The 24,423-nt window shown below is 41.1% G+C and overlaps 1 protein-coding gene across 1 annotated transcript; it reads right to left on the bottom strand.

Moving 5' to 3' along the window:
* Positions 1 to 25: 25 nt before the first annotated feature.
* Positions 26 to 24,404, bottom strand: fbxw8 (F-box and WD repeat domain containing 8). Its single transcript, XM_030738231.1, has 11 exons — positions 23,687 to 24,404; positions 23,488 to 23,592; positions 22,359 to 22,523; positions 21,190 to 21,278; positions 17,570 to 17,727; positions 17,121 to 17,317; positions 16,363 to 16,581; positions 8,198 to 8,325; positions 2,217 to 2,390; positions 1,602 to 1,718; positions 26 to 521 (listed from the first exon to the last, which is right to left on the bottom strand). The coding sequence occupies exons 1-11, from the start codon at positions 24,134 to 24,136 to the stop codon at positions 356 to 358; spliced, it is 1,968 nt and encodes a 655-aa protein (XP_030594091.1). The 5' UTR covers positions 24,137 to 24,404; the 3' UTR covers positions 26 to 355.
* Positions 24,405 to 24,423: the final 19 nt, after the last annotated feature.

The following is a 24,423-nucleotide window of genomic DNA, read 5'->3' on the forward strand; positions in this document are numbered from 1 at the left end:
GATTGAATTATATTAATAAACAAAATACATGTGAAACAAACCAACGCTTGTGCAAGATTTCTTTTTTAAATATCTAAATGAATTCCTGTAGTAAATCAGGTAAAAATGACTTTTTATTGCTATGATGTTGCACTACATCAAACTCAAGAGGCAGAAAACAAAAATTAATTTACAGTAATAATTTTCAAAGCTGTCAACCTGTATTTCACTTGGGCAGCTGGACTCAATAGTTGCATATAATACACTGACAGAAAAATTAAATTTTTAATAGCCTCAATTGGAGTAGAGTGAAAAGACCTATTAAATAAACTGATGCAGTTACAGTAAGTCCATTTGCACTCTGGAAAGCCGCGTGTCACTGGGAAGGATGGGAGCCTGACAGCCTGTCGTAAGGCACTGTCAGGTTGATGTTGTAGTTGTAGCCATACGACCCTGTGTAGTCAGACCTGCAGATGGGCAGAACGTGATCCTGGGACAGGGCATCCTCAGAGAAGTCGTAGTGGCAGATGACTCCTCTGTGTCTAAAGTAAAAACATTGACAACAGTAATAAAAACAGAAATGCTGCTTCTTTTTTTTAATAAACAGTTTCTTCTAAACGGAGCTCTAGAACAACAAGACAAAACTGCTGTTCACCATAACCTCTGTCCTTTGTACTAACTAGTGCAGTGCCCATATTTTTGTAGTTACATTTTACAGATGTCCTCGAAGTTATTGTTTTTAAATAAGGACAGGGGATAACAATCACCGAGTGACTGTGTGTGCACACACGCGTGTGTGTGTGTGCGCCTGTGCAGAACAGGCAGATTGCAGCTTTCTGAAGAAATGCACATCCAAACAACATGAATGAGTGATTGAAGTTAAATTTCACTGGAAGCCAAAGACATAAAAAAATGCATCTTGTTGACAACCAGTTTGAATTTTGATTGATTGTGGTTACATTTTGTAAAACTATTTTATCAATTTTCCTTACCCCGTCCAACAGGCCTGTTAGAATTAGGTTTAAGTTGGGCTTACAGCAAAGGTTTGGCTTTTAATTACTATGGTAACAGGATTGGGAATATCTCCTCACAAAAACAGCCCAACAAACGTGTTTATGTGTGCATGCGTGTCCCTACATGCAGAGAAAACGCTGTTTTTAGCTAAAATATGAAAAGTGCTCATCCAACAGTGTTTGTGTTTGTGCCCAGCAACAAACAGACCTACGAGGAACAGAGTTACTCAAAAGATGTCAAAGAATGATGACATGCTGAAGGAAGTTGTTTTTGTTTGTTTGTAGGATCTCACCTGAGGATTTTGTTACCTTTGGCTAGAGTCAGACTACCAGTGTTACCCTGTTTGCAGTCTTCATGCTAATGTAACTCAACAAACTGAGAAGGAGTGTCACTTCCTGTTTAGTGCTCAGAAATTATAGCATTATAAATTTTCTCCCAAGAAACCGACCAATTATATAACCTAAAAAAAAAATGTCTTCAAAAGTCTTTGAAATTTAAATTTGCCTTTAGGGTACAAGTAAGTATTTCAGTATTTCTTTATAGGAGGTGAAGCAGAGATGGGATCCAGGAAAATAATTAAATAAAAAGTGTAGGAGGGAGATGGCGACCTTCGATGAGCTGTAAGGTCATCGTCTGTGATGCAGGCCCCCCGTGGTAACTTGTCATCAGGGATGTTGGCTGTTACTAGGGTGCTGGTGTTGAAGCGTACATGTCTTACAGGATGCCTGTGATAAAGACAGATAACACCTTGAATATTAAATATATAAGTCACATTCTTGCTGGAATGTATCCACTACAGTAGGTTTAAAACTGCATTACTAAAGATGTTAGATGAGACGGAATAGTTTCTAAGCAGTGCAGACTGCACAGAAATCACAGGTACCCTATTTGGAGCTGTGGGTGTGGTACTAAATTGATTCCACAAAGCAGTCAATAAGCAACTTAATGTACAGTACATGAAATAAACACATCATTTATGTGAAACAATTATGTTAACTGGGGCACAAGAAACTGAAATGAGAACAAAACAGTGATCATCATCATCACTGGTTAAATGGATTTAGATAAGTAACCTAATTAACTCTGATGTCAAAGGGAAATACCACAGTGATCATGTGATTCAGCAGAAATAAGATCTTTGTAAATTATCAGATCTTTGCAGCGTGTCTGACAGTTTGTACCGAAGAACCTCTCACTGACTCAGAGAGTAAAGAAAGTCCTACCTGTTGTGCATCTCCCACAGCTTCGCTGCCATCCTCATCTCCCACACACACACCAATCCTTCACCTCCACCGCTCACAATCTTCCAGTCGTCTGCCTGCACCGAGGTGACGCCCAAGTGGTGGGCGTACAGAGATGCCACAGAAGAGCCGGCTCTTAAGTCGAACACCCTCACCCTGAGACACCGAGAGGAAAAAATCCAAACTACTTTTAAGTTATTGAGAAAGAGAAGCTCACTTTGGCCGTAAAACTACAGTTAGTTTGGTCTGGCATCTTTTACAAGCCACATTATTGTTGGTAACTTTGATAAAACTGCACTGATGTAACACTGGGTGAGCTTAGCGTATTTACATACACTAAGAATTTATGTAAGACTCCAGAATGAGAGCAACAGGGAAACAGTGAGTGAAGTGAGTACAATGGCATCAGTGATTTCCAGTGAAGCTGGATAATTTTAGATTTCACTGCTGAGAGAGGTGGCGGTCTAACACCAAGGCTACGCAAGACAGACTACAGTTTGTCAAAGAGTGCATTCATTTATGGACAAAAGGACTCTATTCTCACTTCTTGAAGGAAGCAGAAGAGCGGCAACTTTTCAACACACCAAAACAGATTCCCCACTGCAGACTTTAGTCTGTTCTGGACACCTCCAATCTAAGATTACAAAATTTATTTCAACACTAATGACTAATAAAATAAAGATCTAAAGAATCCAGGTGGAATTCAGAATTCAAAACCAACTAAACATGGATCTGAAAAATATTCACGGAAAATTGTGCAAAATGTGCAGAAAGCAAAAAAAGCCGAAACAAAGGGCGAGAAAAATCATAAATGCAGAATGAAAAGATTGTTGTTCTGCACACGCTGCAGAAATCACACGTATTTAATGTTGTTTTCCTCTTTTTTAAAAAGTCTAATTAGTTTTTTAAATATTTTCTATGTTCAGCTCATCAATTCTGTGTTAAAATAAGCTTTTATGATAATATGATTATCATTATTATTAATTTGCTAGTATATATATAAGCAGATGAAAGGCAACAAGAGGAGGCTTTTTACTTGCTGGGTTTTATCAGCAGCATGAGCCCAGGGGACCCTCAGCTCCATCTGTTGTCATTGTGGGTTTATTGCAGCTGAAAGCATCCAGGACATGACTCCATCCAGGCCCAACCTTCTTCCAAGACTTCATTACCATAATCAAATTCACTTTAGGGACTCAGACAGATTTCATTTTCCCTTCCAAACTTTTTAAAAGAATCAGCCTTAAATGGCTAAATGGGCACTGAGGACTTGTTGTCTGCAGTTAGTTTTGCCTGTTTAGTGGCATTACGTGATGGAAGCACACGTTTAAACAATGAGGACTGAACGTTACTGGCAGACCTCGGGGAACCATAAATCTAATGCAGAAGGCGGCTCTGTCTTCAGTTAACTGTCACTGGCTAGGCTCTTCTTCATTAATCAGGAGGAGCTCTCCCTAATAGCAGAGGCTCGGTTAACCCCTGAAAAGCTATTTACCCAAAGCTAGAAGAACACATCAATCATTGCACCCCTACATAGACAGCGAATTCAATGGTGTGATTGGGTGATTGCAGTGGTCTTGTAGCTCGATAATCCATAAAAGCAGAAGTTCAGTAACAGTACTAAATACATTTTTTACATGTGCTTTTTTTTTTTTTGGCTCTGTAGACATCAGATTTGAAGCTGTGGGTTAAAAAACCACATGATCAATGATCGGAGATTTAAGCAGAATAAACCAAATTTCATAAGAGATGAAGAAGAAACTGATCAATTTTGGAGTGAGAAGAAGTGCAGAACCGTGCACATTTCCCCCGTAACATCCAACAAACTGCTAGTTAGAAGTTTGCATGTACAGACTGTGGACTGAAACATTGTAACATTTACATGTGCAGCTGGCAACATGATGTGCAACCAAAGCCGTGTTTTTCTCATGTGCTTCCGAAGCATTTTTATTATTCAATTGGAAGATGGCCGTTTTTAGAATGAAATATGCATCTGTGTTGTGTGAAAAGAGCACGCCCGAAAGCAAAAATCACTTAGGTTTCCATATCTGATGTAAAGTGCTGTTGTTGATGTCCATTAGTCTCTGATTATGTAAAGCACGGGAACATTCATTTTTTCAGAAAGATGGATGGAAAAAAGGCCAAATAAGTGACTGCACTGTGCTGCAGAGGCGAGCCCAGACATGACGTAAGGACATCAGATTTCTTCCTTTTGTTTAGAGCATGCTAACGTTTTCTAATTAGCGCAAAGTACAGCTGAGAGTGATGGTAATCCTATTAGGATTTATTTATTTATTTATTCCTGTGGGAAACAAATGACGGGTCCAAATTTAAGAGCAAATAGAAAATATTTCACTCAAAACCACAAATATCACTCACATTATTTCTCTACGAGAAAAGTTATAGGACAACAAAAGAAGGTGAATACAGATGTAGCCAGAAGTTTCCATGGGCATGAATGTCATGGTAATTTTCCAGGCTGGAATGATTGTAAGTAAACATTATTAATGACTAAAAAAAACTAGAATTGGCTGCAGAAGTTTAAAATTATTTTGGATTTTCTCTAATCCACACAGCGTCAAAAGTGTAACACAGTCTCAAATATATAGATACACCTCCACTAATATTTGATTAAATATCCCTCAGTGAGTTGCACCTCGATCAGGTGCAACTCAACAAACTTCCTAATTGATAATTCTCAGTAGATATTTGACCACTCTGGGCAGAATCGATAGAGTTCATTTAAATCGGTTCGTTTCCTGGCACAGACCCGGCTTTTCAAACAGTCCACAAATTTTCAGCAGGGCTGAGGTCGGGGCTTTGGGAAGGCTGTTCCAGAAACTTAATAACCTGCTTCATCCCTTCCAAAACCAGTTTTAATGTGTGTTTGGGATCATTGTGCTGCTGAAACACTCGTCTGCGTCCAAATTTCAACCATCTAGCTGTTGAGTTGAGGTGAAGTTGCCATCCACTCTGTGCAATGTGTTGCCACTGGCAGCAAAGCAGCCCCAGAGCATGCTGCCGCCACCACCGTGTTCGACTGCTGGTGCGGTCCTCTTACATTTGAAAGCCTCACCTTTACTCCCCCAAACATACCTGTGTCATCGTGGCCGAACAGCTCAATCTTTGTCTCGTCTGACCGTAAAACTTTTCCCCAGAAGTTTTTGGCTCGTCCATGTGGGCAACTGCAGATTTCAGTCAAGCTTGAAGGTGCTGATTTTGGAGCAGGGGCTTCTTTCTTGGTCGGCACCCTTTCAGTCTGTGGTGATGTTAAACTTGTTTCACTGTGGACAGTGACGCTGGTGTTCCAGGTCATTCCAGTTCATGGCAGGCTTGAGCTTCGGTGGTTCCTGGGTTGGTCCTGAACATCCTGATCAATTTTCTTTTATCGGAGGGTGACAGTTTGGGTCTTCTTCCAGATCTCAGCAAAGTGGTGATGCATCTGAATAACTTGAACTTACGTACAGTTGTTGAACTGATGATCTTGGAATCTGCAGCTGTTTAGAAACAGCTCTGAGAGACTTTCTCAACGCATGTAAATCTACAGTTCTTCTTCTTCACTGAGAGCTAAGAAGACTACACTGCCAGCTGTAGTCAATTATGATCACTGAAAAGTTAATAGGCCTTGACCTTGGCAAGTTAAAATACATATTTTTGAGCCTGTATGTATAATTTTGACCCTGCTGGGATTATAGAAAATCCATCCAACCATCTTTTTTCGGGGCCGGGTTGTGAGGGCAGCTCATCCGGGGGGACCCCAAGGCATTCCCAGGCCAGCCAAGAGATATAATCTCTCCAGCATGTCCTACATACCTGGAGCACCACACCCAAGAGGCACCCAGGAGGCATCCTAGTCAGATGCCCCAATCATCTCATCTGGTTGCTTTCGATGTGGAGGAGCAGCGGCGCTACTTTGAGCCCCTGCCGAAAGGCTGTGCCCCTCACCCTATCTGTAAGGGAGAGGCCAGCCACCCTTCGGAGGAAGCTCATTTCATATTCGTGATCTCGTTCTTTCGGTCACTACCCAAAAGCTCGTGACCATAGGTGAGAGTAGGGATGTAGATCGAGCAGTAAATCGACGGAAAATCTCAAATGAATTCAAACTTGTGCACCCAGTTCTTTGTTTTTTTTAAAAGTCATTAAAGATGTGTGCTGTACAATGAAGCCCAAAATTACCATCACATTCATGCCCATGATGAGTGTGTGAAAACTTGATTATTGTAGATTATTGAAGTTTGCCATCAGGCAGAATTAAATAGGTTATTACTATTTAAGTAAGCACAAAAAGCCCATATACAAATCTATGCATTATCTATTCTTTTTGACCATTAGGTAAATAAAAGTCTTTATTATCCTCTAGTAAATGACATCCCAGTTAAATCTTTATGTTTATACTTTTTGTTTCCTGAAATTTCTCCATGCAGGAAAATCTATGTGATAAAGCTGTTTGTGATGCCCTGGTGGAGATAAATGAAGGAGTCACAAAAACATTACGATGCACACAGTGAGGACCATAAATGTCTTTACAGAATTTAGGTCAAACTGCATGAAACAACTGACTAAACAGCAGACAGTTGTTCATGAAACCGCCTACAAGAAAATCTGACTGAAGGGCGCCTGGGTGGCTTAGTGGTGAAACCGGCGACCACAGACATATGCCGCGTTGCGGTGCGGGCGGCGCAGGTTCGACTCCCGGCCTGTCACCAATTTGCCCGCGTGCCCTGTATCTTTCCCCCATTTCCTGTCTCTCTCCACTGCCGAGAAAAGCCGCTGTGGCCAAAAGAAAATATATATATCTGACTGAAGACAAAGTTTTGAATCCCAGATGTCAGTAAAATAGTCTCAAAGCTGAACACCATAAATACAATCCTTCCTAATGATAAGAGACTCGTTATTTCATCCATTTCTAACTATATCCAATCTTTCTTTTTGTTACATTGTTCCTGTTTATACAAATATGGCACGTTTTTCCAGGCAGCCATCATTTGGACTCTGCATTTGCTCCTTGGATCTCACAAAAAACAAAGGGACAAAACTCATTTGGACAAAAGGAAGGGATGCATTAGGCTTTGGCCTTCAGCCACCCTGTTGAAGGGCCAAGATTGCAGACTGTCCTCGGCTGTGCGCTGCATCAGCTGGGGCCAAAGTGGAAGAGCCAACCTGGTGTGTGTACCTCTCTGGACAAAATCTGATCAGAAAGTAAATCACTGAATTATTCATTCAAACGGTGCTCTGCCACAATCACAGTTCTGTGACACTTGACAAAACATCACTAATGGAGCATTTCTTGTTTTTGTACGAGTGTCAGGAGTCATAACTATAAGAAGAGGAAATAAACAGAGCCTAAACAATATGATGATGCGGTCGATCGTTCGCTGTAAGCCAGCTACTTAACAGCCAGATGGATTTGGTGCTGAATAGACACAGCGGGGGCAGCTCTGGACAAAGACACGCCAGGGATTTCTCCTTTCCTGCCAGCTCATGCACGGCAGCACCACTAACAAGTAGAGAATGGCTCTTTTATGTGTCTTTTTCTCAACTGGAGAGCCAGGTTAGAAATGTGGCAAGTGTGCCTACATGAATGGAGAGAATCAAGACAGCCAGATTTTTCTCTTCTATAGCGTCCCAGGTACTGGAGGAGAAAGACACTGACAAGCAAGATGTCTTTTTAAGACAAAGAACAAAACGTCACTCTTCTAAAAAAAAAAAAAAAAAAAAAAAAGAAATGTAATGCCTTCATTTTCATCTCAAAAAGCTTTTGAAAATAGAACAGTTTGAACTCTAAAAAATGTACAAATTTAATAAAGCCTCAAGTTTTCACACATTTTCAAAACATCTGTTCTCCACTTCAGGTAACCTTCCTCCCCGGCCGTCTTCAGCAGTATAACGGAAACAAAGCTGAACGCCATAATACGTGACTTCTGTGTATCTGCGTCTTTATGGAAGTGCAGATTTTTGTGTCCTACCTCCTGTCTTTGTTTCCACACACCAGCAGATGGGGGGGGCTGTCTCTCAGGTTGATGCAGGTGAAATCTCCCGGCGAGCTGCCGACACAAACTGCCGGTTTAAGCGTCTCTAGGCTGTAGACGTGGATCTGAAATTTGAGAACATAAATTATTCTTTTCACAAATGAAATTCACTCGAGTTCCAAAATTGCCATCAAATGTATACACGGTAAGACACAGCAGCAGTAACTCTAAATATGCAACCAAATCAACCGCAACTCTTTAGTGACTAAACAGTAAGTAACAGTATGCTGCTGAAAAACTGGGAAGACAACAAAAAGCTCCTAAAACCAGCACGAACGCCCAGCTGAGCATCACCGGGAGAAAAAAAACTGTGAAAGTGTTCGTGTTGTATAATCAATTATGACATATACCTTTAACTTTGTTACTAGAATATAAATCATCATTTAGTTATATACAGTCCCTGACAGAAGTTCTGTCGCTTATCCATGTTGTGGAAACAAAAGCTCATAACCTGACTTTAAACTCATCCATTGGTGTTAGAAATGACTCATATGAAAGCTGAAACCCTCCCAAATGAGGTTTCATTTACGAAAATAAATTTGCTTCACTGCAGAAATATTGATCATTTAATGAACACAGAAAGGTCAGATTTTGGCAAGACAAAAGTTTTGTCGCCTTGTCATATAATGCACCCAATCCTAGTTTACAGCCTCACCCGTGCTCACTAATTGATCGGTTAATTAGTGGGTGTGTATAAAAAGAACCCCAGCACCCCAGACCTTCACTTGAACTGCAACTTGACTTCTGACAATATGCCAAAAATCCACCCTGCGACCAAAGCCTTGATTATCAAGAGGCTGAAGAACAGATCCACTGCAGAGGTGTCTCAGCGTCAAGTACAAAGAATTAAAAAAAGATTTGAAGAGACTGGAGATGTTTGGATCCAAGATTCACCCAGAAAACAGTTAAGTTTGGTGGTGGAAAGATCATGGTCTGGGGTTACATTCAGTATGAGGGTGTGCGAAACATTTGCAGGGTGGAAGGCAATATCAATAGTCTAAAATATCAAGAAGTATTAGCTACCTCTTACATTCCCAATAATAAAAGGGGTAAAATTTTGCAGCAGGATGGTGCTCCATCTCATACATCCATCTCTACATCAAAGTTCCTCAAGGGGAAGAAGATCAAGGTGCTCCAGGACTGGCCAGCCCAGTCACCAGACATGAACATCATTTAGCATGTTTGGGGTAGGATGAAAGAGGAAGCTTGGAAGACAAAACCAAAGAATCTTGATGAACTCTGGGAGGCATGCAAGACTGCATTCTTTGCTATTCCTGATGACTTCATCAATAAATTGTATGAATCATTGTCGAACCGCATGGATGCAGTCCTTCAAGCTCATGGAAGTCACACAAAATATTAAATATGGCTCTAATAGCACCACACCTTCATTCACCAATGTTATGAAACATATCTTTGTATTTGAAGTAAATTATTTGTTTGATTTTCACATTACTTTCTGTGGGCGACAAAACTTTTGTCTTGCCAAAATCTGACCTTTCTGTGTTCATTAAATGATCAATATTTCTGCAGTGAAGCAAATTTATTTTCGTAAATGAAACCTCATTTGGGAGGGTTTCAGCTTTCATATGAGTCACTTCTAAAACCAATGGATGAATTTAAAGTCAGATTATGAGCTTTTGTTTCCACAACATGGATAAGCGACAGAACTTCTGTCAGGGACTGTACTGTTAATAAATTACAGTCACAATAGACCAGGGGTGGGCAACTCCAGGCCTCCAGGGCCGGTGTCCTGCAGGTTTTAGATGTGTCCCTGATCCAACACACCTGAAGATTAGATTCGATTCAACTCATTGTCATTGTGCACACAAGGCACAACGAAATGATTGTTCCAGATCACTCATCCAGAGACGAGCACTGTTAGGCAATGTGGTTTAAGTGTCTTGCCCAAGGACACAACGCAGCGCAGGGACAGGGGCTTGAACCTGCAACCTTCCGGCTGCAAGGCGAGCGCCTACCCACTACCCACTAACTACCACTAATCTCCTTAGTATGCAGTCAAGTTCTCCAGAGTTCTCCAGAGTCCTGCTAATGACTCATTTGACTCATACACTGATGTGTGCATGAACATTCAATAAAGCAGAAAATGTTTTCCTTAATGACCATTTCATTTGAATCTAATGCGAAAGAGTAGAGCAATGACAGCAGAGGTGAAAAATGATTGTGATATTTTGACTACACGTTAGGTCTTTAAGTCCTGGGATTTATACATTAAAAAAACTACCCAAAACCTTTAATCACAAATGTCCTGCAGGGTGAAACGTGCCTGAAGTTTGACCAAAATCAGGAAGTTTATCAAACAGCCAAAGCCCGAATCAGACCGATGGACCGTTCTGATCCACTTTATATTCCTCAAATAAATGATACATTGCACAATATACAACTACACATCAAGGTAAAACTGGATATCAGGCAGCAATGCTGCATTAACACACTGCACGACAGACAATTACAGGCAACTGCAAAAAGGACCTGAAGGCAAACTTCAATTACAGGCCGCTCTGCTTTTGGCTTGACGGTGACAATAAACTTTCCTCGTACAAGTTACAATGATGTCATCTGGAACAGGCCTAATTGGTCAATTAGCAGCTGGTGTTTTCTCATCCAAACGAGACAGAACAAACAGGATAACGGCCAGGCAAAATTGTCTTTGAATAATTAAAACGACAAAGAAATTAAAGCGAGAGAGAGAGAGAGAGAGAGAGAGAGAGAGAGAGAGAGAGAGAGAGAGCCAAAAGGAGGGACAAAAGAGCACGCGGGGGGGGCAGGAAAGATAAAAGAAGTTTCAAAAAAGGAAAAAGATGATGTAAGCCTTGAGGAGGTGCCAGCAGTTTCTGTGTGCCCCTTATTTGGGCCAAGCAGAGCTTTAATTGTGCACCACCCCGGGGCAAAACCCAAATCACACCGGACTTTGAAATGACAGCTTGATAGGATTTGGACAGCAGAAAACAGGGGGTACGATGAATTGAGAAAGGAGGGGGGGGCACAGAGCCTGCTGTTCACAATGAATCACTGCAGATTCTGGAAGATACTTCTATTAAATATCTGCCTACCTCGCCCACTAAAATTATCGCTGAGGGAGGCAAAAGAGCCGTTTAGTGATAATATTGCGGGCCGTTGAGAGAGCAGCAGCAGCAGCAGCATGTTTTCAGAACGGATCATCGTGAGCGTGGCCACAGAGAAGCTGTTAGGTTAATGCAGTCGATAGATCTCCAGTGAGGCTTCTGCACAAAAGCAGCTCTAATGGTTGCTTTTATTAGGATGTTAATGTAATTACTCTATGCTTTTAAAAAGATGAAAAATTGGTAATTGTTACCACACCTCAATGAAAATCTTTAATGCAGTGATTTCCTGTATTTTTTGCCAAAAGTGGTATTAATGTCACATTATAGACCAGCAATGGGAAAATCAGACAGAGACATGACAGGAGAAAGGACCTGCTGAGAAGGAGGCTCTGAATGGAGAACCTGCAGACTGCTGGCTTTCTACATGGGCCACACCCTGGTGTTTGGATTTATCTCTACATTTGGTTTAAACACCATGTGGACACAAATATTAGCACATTAGTTCAAATGCATGTTGTTAGCTTTGTAGCTTCATACATTTGCCTTTTTCAAACTCCCACGGCGCACATGCAGCCTAACTGCAGAGCAGCTCACTCTCACATTTCACTTTGTGCACAACCCTCTGTACAGCACTGCAAGCGCTGTACAGAGGGTTGGAGCCGGGGCTGAATTCTCCAGGGACAAACAAAAAGCTGGGAGCAAAGCAACAAGAAAACCGAACCTCAAATCACAAAAAGACATTTAGTTCATTCTTCTTGGCTCATTAGTGGGTTGTGGGTAGAGGCCGCTGGCTTTTGCCCAAACTAACTTAAAAAGGCACGTGTCATCTCCCCAACAGCATCAGTGAGTTCAAGGTTGCAATAGGAGATAGGGAATGGGACAGGGGATCCCTACTCTGGTCTCAAGTCTCAGGGAGCGGCAGTTGAGTTTTTAACAATCATTCCTCAATCTCTGCTGTGTAGGGCTTTGTGTATGTGTGTGCAGACACCCACAGGACAGGCATTGCTCAGACAGCTTAGAGATGAAATGCGTTCATTTTTTTCTCTTTCATAGAAAACTGTTATGCTTTGCTTCTTGTTTTTTGTTGTTGTTATTTTTATACCTTGGAAGGAACCTGTTTTGGGTTTTACTGAGCAAATTATCTGATTTATGTCCTGACTAATTAATACCTCTCCCTATAAATATATAAAACCCATGTTTGTACATACTATATATCAAAAATCATCATTCAGCCTCCAATCCATCTAACCAGCCCTCTGAACTTTAGGCAACAAGCAGACGACAGGTTTGCAGGCAGCACTTGTGCTCAGCGGTAGATCCACTGCAGTGGATTGATAGTTTGCCAGTGAAGATGCCAGCCTGTGCTGAAAGCAGTGCCACATACTGGGTGGATGCCAGGGTGCCCCTGGTCCAATGGCAAGAGGAAGGCAAGTAGTAATGAGGACCTGGAGAGCAGCTTCAACTACACACACACACACACACACACAATAAAAATACTAACAAGGATGAGGAAGGGGAGATTCAGAAAGGGCTGCAAGCTAAATGCGATTGCAAGCCAAGGTGTGAGAGCTGATCTCTGACATCATCGACACAAAGCAAACTCCAATTCTGCGACGAAGCCACCGACGGGTTTTATTCAGCTCCACAGACACACGGCGGTTTCATCTGGGTCAAAACGCTGTAAATTAAAATGCTTCACTCTTCTGTGTGGATGAGAAAAAGGTGTTACATGACTTCCTTGGTTGCCACCTCCGTGTATCTTAACAGATTTTAATGAACCATATGTTTTCCTACTAAAGACAAAACTAAAGGCTGCAGCCAAATCCTGCTTTGTCTTCTTCACAGTATGAAATTTCTGACAGGAGTGATAGACAAGTTAATTAAATTTGTAAGATTTTTTTAATTAGTCAGCGAGGTATGCTAATCATGAATTGGCATAACTGAGATGAGAGCTCACTAACAAACTACCAAAGACTACACGTGTCTCTTATGCTAGTAAAATTAATCAGATCTAAAATCTGCTCACTGGAAGAGCAACCTTTGCTTTTCATCCTTAACCTTGAAAATTTTAAACCTGCAGATTAAAGTTATGTTGTCAGGAGGACTGAGATGAGCTGTGTTTACGGCTAATGTCAGAACTAATCTGCACGCAAAGCTGCAAAAAATACTAAATTCTAAGCACATAGGAAAAGAAAATATAGGACAAATCAACAAAAGATTTAACAGTTAAAACAAAAATGCATTTCACTGTTCATTTCTTGAGATAACACTTTGAGTAAGGTGCCAACTATCATTGATCATTTTTCCAGTAAATATTTTGTCATACCGTCTATGAAAGCCAGCAAATTAGGAAATGAAGTTCATGTCTGGTGCTGTCCAATTAAGAGGCAAAAAAACTGATAATAATCAATTAAAAATTAGACAAAAATGAAGAGAAAAAAAAAAGACAATTCACACTTCGGCTAAGCAAGAAGTAAAAAATGTTTTCCTCTTTAATCAAACAACAAATTGTTTATTCCACGAATCATTTCAGCTTAAAATTAAATAAAGAAACAGCAAAACGAACACGTTTGAAGCTGCATCCCTCGAACCGCATTGGCTTATGATATTTTCTTGAGCTCGTCAAAAGGATGTTTTCCAGTTTTTCGTGTTTCGGTTTCACATTTTTGTGGAGATATGAAGGGAAACCTCGCAGTGCTAAAGAATCCTTCCTAAAATTCCCGGATCCGGATCTGGATCGACTTAAAAAGTGTTAATCACAGTTGGCCCAAGTGCCAATTCTGTTAACAATCAGACAAACAACAGAAAACGTGACACGAGTGATCCCCTATGAATAAAAAATGTTTACCTAAATTTCAGCCTCTATACTTTTTGACAGCATCATCATAAACTAGGCTCTCACTGCTCATCTCTCTCTGGTCCACTGTGTGGTGCTTTAGTGCCATCACTGAATAAGTGCTATAGATTTCCAGCTGTGCTTTTCTAACAAGCATGATGTCAGTGTAGCAGCTCTGCCAAAAAGCCATCAGTCACTAACACACTGCTGCACACACACACACACACACACGGGTGCAGCTACCACCTCAACACCATACCTTACTGAGTCTGCCTTCTTTTAAATGTCGCTGTGTTGAAAACAGCACATAATAACGACTCACAATTTACCTCTAGATCCCAAAAGATCCGTTTGTCTCAAGGCCATTTGTAGTGTCTAAGTAATGGCTTAAGAGTCAATTAGGTACAGAGAGTCCTTAGAAACACAGTATTATTAGAAGCAAACAGATACAGATCAAGCAACAACACTCCACAAAGGTATACCTAAAGGCTCTAGTAATTAAGAGCAGGGCCCGATGAGGGTTTGCACTATTTAGGCTAGCTATTTATACTATAAACAAATCCCCTGCAGGCATATGACATTTATTTCTAAAGGGACCAATGGGGTCTAAGGGGACATAAAGTAACAGTGATCACACTCGCAAGAAGGTTTACGTGGTCTGCAAAACGCCTAAAATCCAGAAATAGTTTAAACCAGATTTTAAAAGGGAAAAAAAAGAGAGAAAACTGGTATTTCAGCTACAAGCCAGCGATTAAAACTGATGCTGGCCTAAAGCCAAAACTTTTGTCCTCACTGCTTTTCCCTCAATAAATTACATTTGTGCAACAAAACATGCATCATTCCATTTAAACAAACCAAATTATTTATCTCGTACAACTTCCCATTTTTTCATTACGCACCTGCTGGGAGCGCAGCTGACCTCGTTAACTCTGATGGAAACCTTCCATTTCAATTAGCGAGGTCAAGGTAGCTTTTTATACGTCTAAAATCCAGCTGCAGAGTCCAGAGGCCTTCCATCTAGCTGGTCCACATTCAAGGTTTTGTTTAGGTTTATTTGTGTTTCGCAGACTTTTCAATTCCAACCCACCACAAAACCTTGATACAGCTCCATCACTTCCATTAACATACAAACACCAGACTGCGATCCCACATACATACATGCTGGAGTGCTTTTTCATAATGTTCATAATGGTTCAAATAATCATCGTCTGAGCATGTGAATTAGTGACAAAATGTAGTGATCAAAATAAAAATAATACTGCAGGTAATCAGTTTTTACCTGTCGAGGGACGAGCTGCAAATGTATCATTATAACAGTGTGCTTCATGCTCGTGTCCACTGCAGCCGTGATAATATCACTGCATGATTAATGTGGCCAAAATTATTTATGATAGATATATCGTCACAACATCTACAGAAAAGTTGCCTAACAGTAATTATGCTATCAAACTCATCTTTAGCAGTTTTTGTGGATTTTTCCTCGTTTTTGGCAAATTAAACTTAAAAAAATAAGTGTCGAGGAGGTGAAAGAGACTCTATAACCACAACTGTACAAAACTTTACAATCATTTCTAATGTTATTAGATTAAAATCTGTTCTTATTTTTAAAATATCGCAGTCATTGTTAATACTGGTAATCAAAAAAAACCCTAAATCTAATAAAAATCCTAATAAAAGATATATTTATTCTTGACTAAATGGTGATTATATATACACACACACACACACACGTGCACCAAAGTTACAAAAATTACATTATAATTCATTCTACTGGACTAGAAAATTGTTTAATTGCCACTATTAGCAAAGAATAACGCCTTATTGTAACTAGGGTACAATAAAATAAAAATATAAAAAGTTTAAGCGGTACTTTAGTCCCCACGCTGTTCTAGTGCTCTAGAGAGTAAGGATCAGCAAAAAGAAAAGTTAAAAGTTACAAATGCCAACATTAAGAAGGAAAAATGCTCAGACGTGAGCAGGAACCGCTGCATATGATTCGCTCATGCTTTTTAGTCAGGGCAGTATTATATAAACATTAAGGCCAGCCACAAACATCACACAGCAACAAAGATGAGGGCTCAGTTTGTGGTTTTCTGAATAATTAGACTCCAGTTAAAATTAAGATGCAGGCACATTTAAAACCTACACGTTAATTTTCTGTACAGAGGAGCTGAACCCACCTTGTTCCCTCCATCATGCATGGACCAGCCTGTGCGCTTCACCCCAAATGCAACATGGGAGTCTGAGGCATCCAAGCAGGTAACAGGATGGCCATAGACCGAGTGGAGCAACTCTGGCTCCTCCCCCCGCGGGTCCAGCAGGTACACGGCCTCCCCAGCTGCCAGAGCTGCCAACGGGCTTTGCTGTGCCCTACCCGACACCAGAGTCGCGCTCTCCACCTGTAATATAAGACGGGATAGATGCCCAATTTTCTTTACTCACACATCAGTGCACAGAGTGACTTTGTTTAGTATTTAACTCAATTCCAACCTTCTTGTGCTTTTATTGTACAGCCTGAATTCCAAATGTGTTCTGTACACGAAGTCATTTAACATCTGCGTACCTTCGATGATGAAGAAACCACATCCTGCTGCTCTTTTTCCACAGTTTGAAATCAGCATGTGACTCAGATCAGGTCAGGAAAGTTTTCCATCCTACTCTGTGGTTTACGAGTCTTTGATCGTATCACCTTTGGGTTTTTTTGTCCTCCCTCACTTCCCTACCTGCTACATAAATGCCACAGATCCACTGCAACTTTGTATTATCCGTTAACTCAAACTAGCAGGATACTGAAAAAACTTTGAGTGATTTCCTCCAGAGTCCAAAACTCAAAAACAGCCAGTTTGCAAACTTAAATTCAGAGAAAAGCTGAAAGTCTGATTAACATAATAACACATCCGTATGTGTCATTTGATACAAATGAAGAACCCTGACTCACAGTCTTGGGTAACTGAGTCTGGCACACTGTCCTCCAGTAGCCGCAGTCTTTTGCACAGTCAAGCCGAACATCTGATCCAGTGGCGGAGACCAGGACGGGGCTGTCAGAGCTTAAAGCCAGAGCCTGGATCCTCCCTGGAGTCTGGTAGTGGTGGATGGGTTCCCCACCCGTCTCTGTGCTCCACAGGTCTACACAACCTGTACCAAAAACAGTCCACAAGTCCTATAATAACTGAACGGATTTATCACCACATGAGGAAGAATTCTAAACAAGGACATCATGTACAGAAACTGCATCTAACCCTGTGCTTCCAGGCTCCAGACAATACAGAAAAGCTGATTTAAAAGAATAATGATTGCCTACTTGTTGATCTGAAGTTATACATAGTCTGTATTTTGCAATGCTTTGCGCACACACACACACACACACACACACACACACACTCTTACCATCTTCATATGCAGCAGCAGCCACTGTGCTGTTGACCTGGACGTGACTAACATGCGGTCTAGGCTCAGTGTTAGCAGACAGACTGTTGGCCTTCAGGTAGGAAGCTGTAGAGTCCCAGTGCAGGGTATCCCACAGCCTCACATCACCAGACGTGTACCTTAAATCCAAATATTTTGTCAGTGTAGTGAAAGGTTTGTTGTTCATTTTTTCCACAGCACGCTGAAAAGTTTGTGTCTTTGAGAACACCTGACGTCACCCTCCCACCGCTGAATCATTTCCCCTCTCACACCATCCTCCTTTACTCATTCTGGCTCGTTATGTTTTCAGCCTTTGTTACACGATCTTTCGAGAATTACGGTGGTGTTGTTTGGGCGAAACAATGCCGAAGGTTTCGCCCCGTTTTCCCTGGAAAACGCAGCTTTCAGCTGAATGTTACGTACATCACAGCTCTGCGACCTTTGGCTCACTGCTGAAACAAATTCATTTATGTTTAAGCTTTTATTTTAAAAGATCCTTTCACTGAGACTGGAATCTCTCTAATAAAAGAGACCTGTGTACAAAAAAATACAGTTTAGACATGCACAACAATAATGTACAGAGATGCGTTATATACAGTTAAAATTATGTTTAAGTATGACTGTAGATACATAAACAAACATAAAAAAACCTCATTCAGAGCAAAGATGAACAGATGACGTGTTAATTGATCAGTATACAATTTACAAATTTACAAAAGTTAGACAAATCCTCACATTTGAAAAGCTTTAATCTGATTATTTTACCTGACAATTTTTTTGTCAAAAGTGTTAATGAAATATTTTTTTATCTATCAACAAGCTAATTAATAATGCTAGACCGGAGGTAAAACTTAGGCTTCGATCGATGGCTCGCACCAATGTAGAGCTCAGTGATTAAATTGGCATTATTTACATAAAAGTCCATTTACATGTGAGAATGATTATTGATCAGAAAAGACCTCATGCAGCCCTCTCAAAACTAACTGCAGCGATGTTTCTTTAACGGACTGGAACCTGAGCTTCTGTTCATGTCATTTCACCTGATTCCACGTTAGTGGAAACGCCCTGTCTCCCATCCACAGGTAACATAAAGTCGTCCCATCGTGCCTAAAAGGCCTCTGCTACATCTCCTCTGCTTTTTCGCAGAGTCGATGAGCTCTCTCTGCGGGTGACAACAAATTGCCAATGTTACCACCTCCGCGGAAACCGTCGTGTCTGAACAAGTGTGCAGTCGCAGTGTGTCACACAGTAACAACAAGTTTGACACAGGCTGTTCATGCGTGCCCCCGTATGTGTGTGCATGACTGGCTTAGCAGGGCCTGGCAGGAAGTAAACAATGGGAATACACACTTTCGCTTAATTGGTACATCAGCACGATGCCAACTATCAACAGGAGGAAGATGATGCTGAATCACATCCAAGGAATTCATCAAAAACTTTGCATGGGAAAAGTTGTGCACTGAAATCTTCATGCACGCCTCAGGAGAGCTGGCCTCTATGCCACTGTGTGAGGGTTAAGAGCTGCTGATTAATGACACGGTGTCTTATGTTGCCTTTTAAGTGCCAAATCTCATTTCACTGGATTTCTAATAAGATTCTGTGGATGCAATTGAATCACTTTTGATTACTCTTAACTGCCATTGATTCTTTTCTGGATAAACAAATTCAAGTACTTTCACTTAGTTGAATTAACATTTAAATACCAATAATGGGAAAAGTATTGATGTTCTGAATCTGTTAATAGCAAATACAAAAAAAAAAAACAGCTTATTTCATGTACAAGCTGTTTGTTGTCTTATGCGTCCTTCATCTGCTAACATTAATGATACACACACACTGTTTTTCCAATGAGACACAGCAGGACTGAGGGGACGCTAATCACATCACTCCAAAGAGACGCTCCACATTTCTAGGGATTTATCAGGTCCCTGTGATCCCTCACAAGCTTTCATTGTCACAGCCGACGACTCCGAGGCAGGTTTGGTTTTATTTAACCCTTCCCTTACCACAGGAAAACAAACCTAAAGGCACACTTTGATGGAATCACACCAGTAACTAAAGTCTTAGGATTAAATTCCTGAGTACTCAGTACATTATCACGATTCGTTTTTGGGTTTTTTAATAACCTGTCCTGTCTGCCAGCTTTTGCAGTCAGAATCATGATCTGAATGCTTTTCCAAGACGAGCTCTCTAAACTTTATATGAGCTCCTCTTCTTAGTGTTATTCTTTTTTCTTTTATTTATTTACTTTTATTATTATTCTCATGTATACATGTGCAATACAGCGATACCAGAGGGGGGGGGCGGAGAGAGAGAAAAGAATAAAGTGGAGAAAGCGCATCATCAACTGCTGCACCTGCAAGAAAACACACACAAAAAACAGAGACAAAACAAAAAGCAAAATGGATACACAAACAATCGCGTGTGTGTGAATGTGTGTATGTTTGTGTGCATCAGCGATAAAGTGACCCAGGAGACCCGGGCAGTCCACAGCACCCGAGAAACACCCAACATGAAATTCATGATAATGTACTGAGTACTCAGGAATTTAGTTCCTGGTGTGATTCCATAAAAAGTGTTTAACCCACACCCTACACAACCATGTCCTACAGGGGCCAAGGCTCAGCAAACCCCACACCCACACCCAGCCACATGTACACACCAACACACACAGACCACATGCCAACCACACAAGCACCATCAGCAGTTTAACCCCCTGCATCCAAGGCTTTAAGTCTATTTTTTTGTATAGCTCAGTGCTGTGAGCTAAATGAATGCTAATCATGATAATGAGCTCCAGTGGCAGGTGACACAATGATGCGCTGATTGAAAAAGCAATACTGTACGTTTGGATACTTAAGGCATCAGGTTCAACCATAGTCTCAAAATGCCCCCAACTCCACCCCATTTCTTTTAAAGCTCATCAAAATATGTGAGACCCAAATGTTTGAGTGTTAGTGAAAGTCGGTGAGAAAAAAAACTGATCTGAACAATAGAACAATTAATTATACCTGTACCGACTCACGTTAATTTCAGGTAATGATGGTATGAGGTCATTATTTACACTGTTTTAGCCATCAGATGTTTCAAATCTGACGAGAAGGTGACTAAATTATAGTCTTAAAATCAGTGCCTGACTCATTCCATACATTTGAAGTCAATCACGTGTTTCTGGACACACATTTCTAAATGTGTCACTTCCTTCTTCAGTTAAAATGTATAAAAACGATGCTCTGCCATGCTTGTTCCTGCTGCTCATACTACCTACCCAAATCTTTATCTTTGATTTCAATAACAGCACGTCTGCATAACAAGAAACTTCCAATGAACTATCCCTAAGAAGGACAAACCAAATGTAAAAGACGGTCACCACTGCGCTGGTTTAGCCAGCAATGCATCCGGTCTTAGGTGTTTAATTAAACACTGAGTGAGTAATCAGAAAATTTATGACCAAGATTAATTTACACCAAGACATATATGACAAGATAAAGTGACAGAAGCATAAGGCGGCTGAATTGAGAGTATACAAGCAGTTAATGTTACAGTTGACATCAGTGCACATCAGCTGTCAGAAGTGACCTACACGCATCCTTGAAACTCACCCAGCGAAGACGAAGTTTTCACAGGAGCTGACGTCACACAGCACCTTCCCCAACTCGAACTGCAGCTGGCTGATGGATCCCACTCGATTCTAGGAGGAAATTATAGACTGGCTGAAAACTTCTGTATCATATTACATGAGAGATGTGCAGTTGATGGTCTGCTGTCAGTTCTGCACTGTCTACTGACACTGTGTAAGATAAAGTGAGCACAGTTTGCACCAGACACACTCTTGAAACGGTATTGTAGTGTGAGTTTGGGAAATACGATGACCATTTGTTTCAGGGCATCACGGTGGTGCAGCCGCTAGCAGCGATGCTTCACAGCAGAAAGGCTCTGAGGGCCTTGCTGTGTAGTGTCCATGTTCATCCCACGCCTGTGCAGGTTTTCTCCGGCTACCTCCCACAGCCCAAAAACACACACTGTGATTACAACTTGGACGTAGGTGTGAGTCTCCACACTTGTCTGTCTGCTAGTGGTGCAATTAGGGTGTGTTGGTGCCCCAATTTATGTGAGACAGCACAGCATTTTTCCCCTATCCCAATCCCACATATTGAGATAATGTCCCACATTTTGATTGGCTCTAGTTTTCAATAGTAAGCGCTGCAGGAGAGACACTTTTCCAAAGTCGGCCTTTTATCCAGGAAAGCAGGAAAGGCAGTTATCAAGTAATCAACCTGTCACTGGTTTTGCTACCTGTGCAACTTTGCAAACTACAGAAGGTCATTCAGAAGTGACCTACATGCATCCTACACACATCCGTGAAACTTGCCTTATCCTTCAATTTTGCACAGTTGAGAATATGTCCTGAAGAGACACAGTACCTGTGAGCCTCATGAGAAATGTGTAGCCCAAAGAGAGATGTAAACAGAAGCTGAAATAACAGATAAAGTTTTTTCTCTTTTTCCTTTTTTTTTCATGAAAAAAGAAAACAGGAAATGCCTAACCTGTAACCTGCGTATTTTTATTTTCTTCTTTTTTTGTAAGTTGACCACATTGTTCCACAAGAACATCCTCGTTCATGACCTTTGAACCTGTCCAGAGTGCACCCCGTCTCTAATGTCAGCAAAGATTGTCTCCCTCCCTCCCTCACAACCCTCTACAAAATAAAGTGGGTGTAGCTGATGGATGGAAGCATCTGATTTGCTACAGTAAAGCAGATCACACTCACCTTCCAGTTGAAGCGTACAGTTTTAGCCGAGTTCCTGCAGTCTCGCAGCATGCTCTTCCAGCAGGGCGAGTCGGACATGCTGGCATCCTGATGGTAACCCTCCCTCACGCACAACTTGAACCACAGAGCGCCATCCTCTGCAAGCACTCTCCATGCCCGGCTCACCTGACAGAAGATTAGACAGCGTAACTGTGGATTGAGTCAGCATACATTAAGAGCTTGCATCACTTATTTCTACTTAACGAGCTCGGCTGACTGCCAAATGGACTCGTCGCATGCTGTAGGTCTGGCACACAAAATGTAATTTATTAATCTGTACCAAATTAAGTCATGAAAGGAAAATAAAGCTGCCCTAAGCAATTCAGGATGTGTTACTGCAACTGAACAACTAAACTTTTTAAATCACCAAGAGCCACATTTGGATCGTTGGGGTGCAGTTTTGGTCATTTGGAAGATTTCTTGTCCCTGTGAAACTGAATAATCTCTTCTAGCCTCTGAGTTGTTTTAATTTGAATTTTAATTTGTAACCCTTATACTACAATAAGACCATACTTAAAAATCAACCAAAACTAACTTGGTCATTCTGCAATTGTTGATCTAAAGTAGAGGTTCAAAACCCTTTCAGCTTGTGAAATATAGCCGAACAGTTTCTTCTTGCAGTAACCCCTTAATATAATTTACTCACTAACTTAAGGTTTGCTTGAGTCAGTGAGTAGTTAAATAATTATTTTCCCCTTCTCAGCAGTTAATTTTAACAGATTTTGAAGCTCTAGGAGTTACAATGATTACATTATTTACCACAAGAAAACAGCAGTGAATGCTAAAAAAGTGACCAAATAAAGATATGTGCATTCCTGTCCCATTAAATGGACATTTAAGTTCATTTTGAAGTGATCACCAAACTGCTGTCCTGTTAATCCCCGAGCTGGAAATTCTCACGTTTGCTGTTTTCCATCCATATGTCACAAGGCTTTACTTTTTCTGGTGGGAAGCCCAAATAACCAACTCAGAATAATGTCAGCTTTATGCTTTACCCATCGTGTGCCCTCATATGTGCAGATGAAACCACTGACCTGCAGGCATGCAGTTGGCTGATTTTTTTGTCCAGCCTCTCACTCAGACTTCTTACCTGGGCACATCGGCCAAGCTCTGCACAGTTGAGGTACTGGAATATCTTCAAGGCTATCTCGTACGGTAACTCAATGTCAAAGAAGGGAATGTCATTGACTTCATTCTGCAAAACAAATCATTTAAACACACATTATGTATCCAGCTGATTGTGGTCAAGAACCATGGGTCGATGTGCATCATCATCATCATCCTCATACCAGATCCTGAATGAGTTGGTCTACCAGCTCTTCTTCTTTCTTGACCTTCCTCTGAGGCTGCTGGAAAGATGCGCTGCAGATATTGGTCATGTTATCATACAGCCTCTTCCTCCTAGTTCTCTCCTCCTGAATTCTGTCCAGCAGAGGGCTGGTTCTCCCATCCAGCAAACTACTTGCAATGGAGACATACTGAGGCTGAACCTCTGTCTCTGCAGCAGCAGCGGCAGGTTTTTCTCCTCCGTCAACGCATCCTTCCTCCTCAGTGCAACCACCTTCTGCTGGTTTAGACGGACTATCGGCCTTTTTAAGATTTATTAAGTCTCTCCGGCCTAACTGATCACGAACATCTCGGGAAGAGGAAGGAACGCAAGGCAATCGCGGCTCCCTTTTCTTACTCGATAACTCTTGTTTCCAACGCTCCCTGAACGCAACAAGTTCGTTCTCTGCCATATTTCTCTGTCATCGTTGAAAATATGTATTTTTTAATATTATAAAGTTGAATTTAATAGTTGCACGGACCAGTTCAGAAAAAAATACAGGACGGTAGCGACACAAAACAAGCACGTCCTTCTATATAAATAGTCCGAAGAGGAAAACCGAGCACATGTATAATAGTTCCGCCAATTTTTAAATCCGCAACTTTATTATAGACGCGTCGATTCCAAGGGGACATTTATCATTTTGTTGACTCTGTGTCGACACTTTATATAACAGTAGTTATTTCATATTACATAGCT

Source organism: Archocentrus centrarchus, chromosome 9 (assembly GCF_007364275.1).
Source record: "Archocentrus centrarchus isolate MPI-CPG fArcCen1 chromosome 9, fArcCen1, whole genome shotgun sequence".
NCBI classification, from domain to species: Eukaryota; Metazoa; Chordata; class Actinopteri; order Cichliformes; family Cichlidae; genus Archocentrus; species Archocentrus centrarchus.

Excerpts from the sequence above, each read along its gene's own strand:
- fbxw8 (XM_030738231.1), bottom strand. The coding sequence starts at position 24,136 with ATGGCAGAGAACGAACTTGTTGCGTTCAGGGAGCGTTGGAAACAAGAG. Across the intron at positions 16,582-17,120 it reads AGACTCAGTTACCCAAGACT|GTGGAGAGCGCGACTCTGGT; the intron begins GTGAGTCAGGGT and ends CTTATATTACAG. Across the intron at positions 522-1,601 it reads GACCTTACAGCTCATCGAAG|ACACAGAGGAGTCATCTGCC; the intron begins GTCGCCATCTCC and ends TTTTTACTTTAG.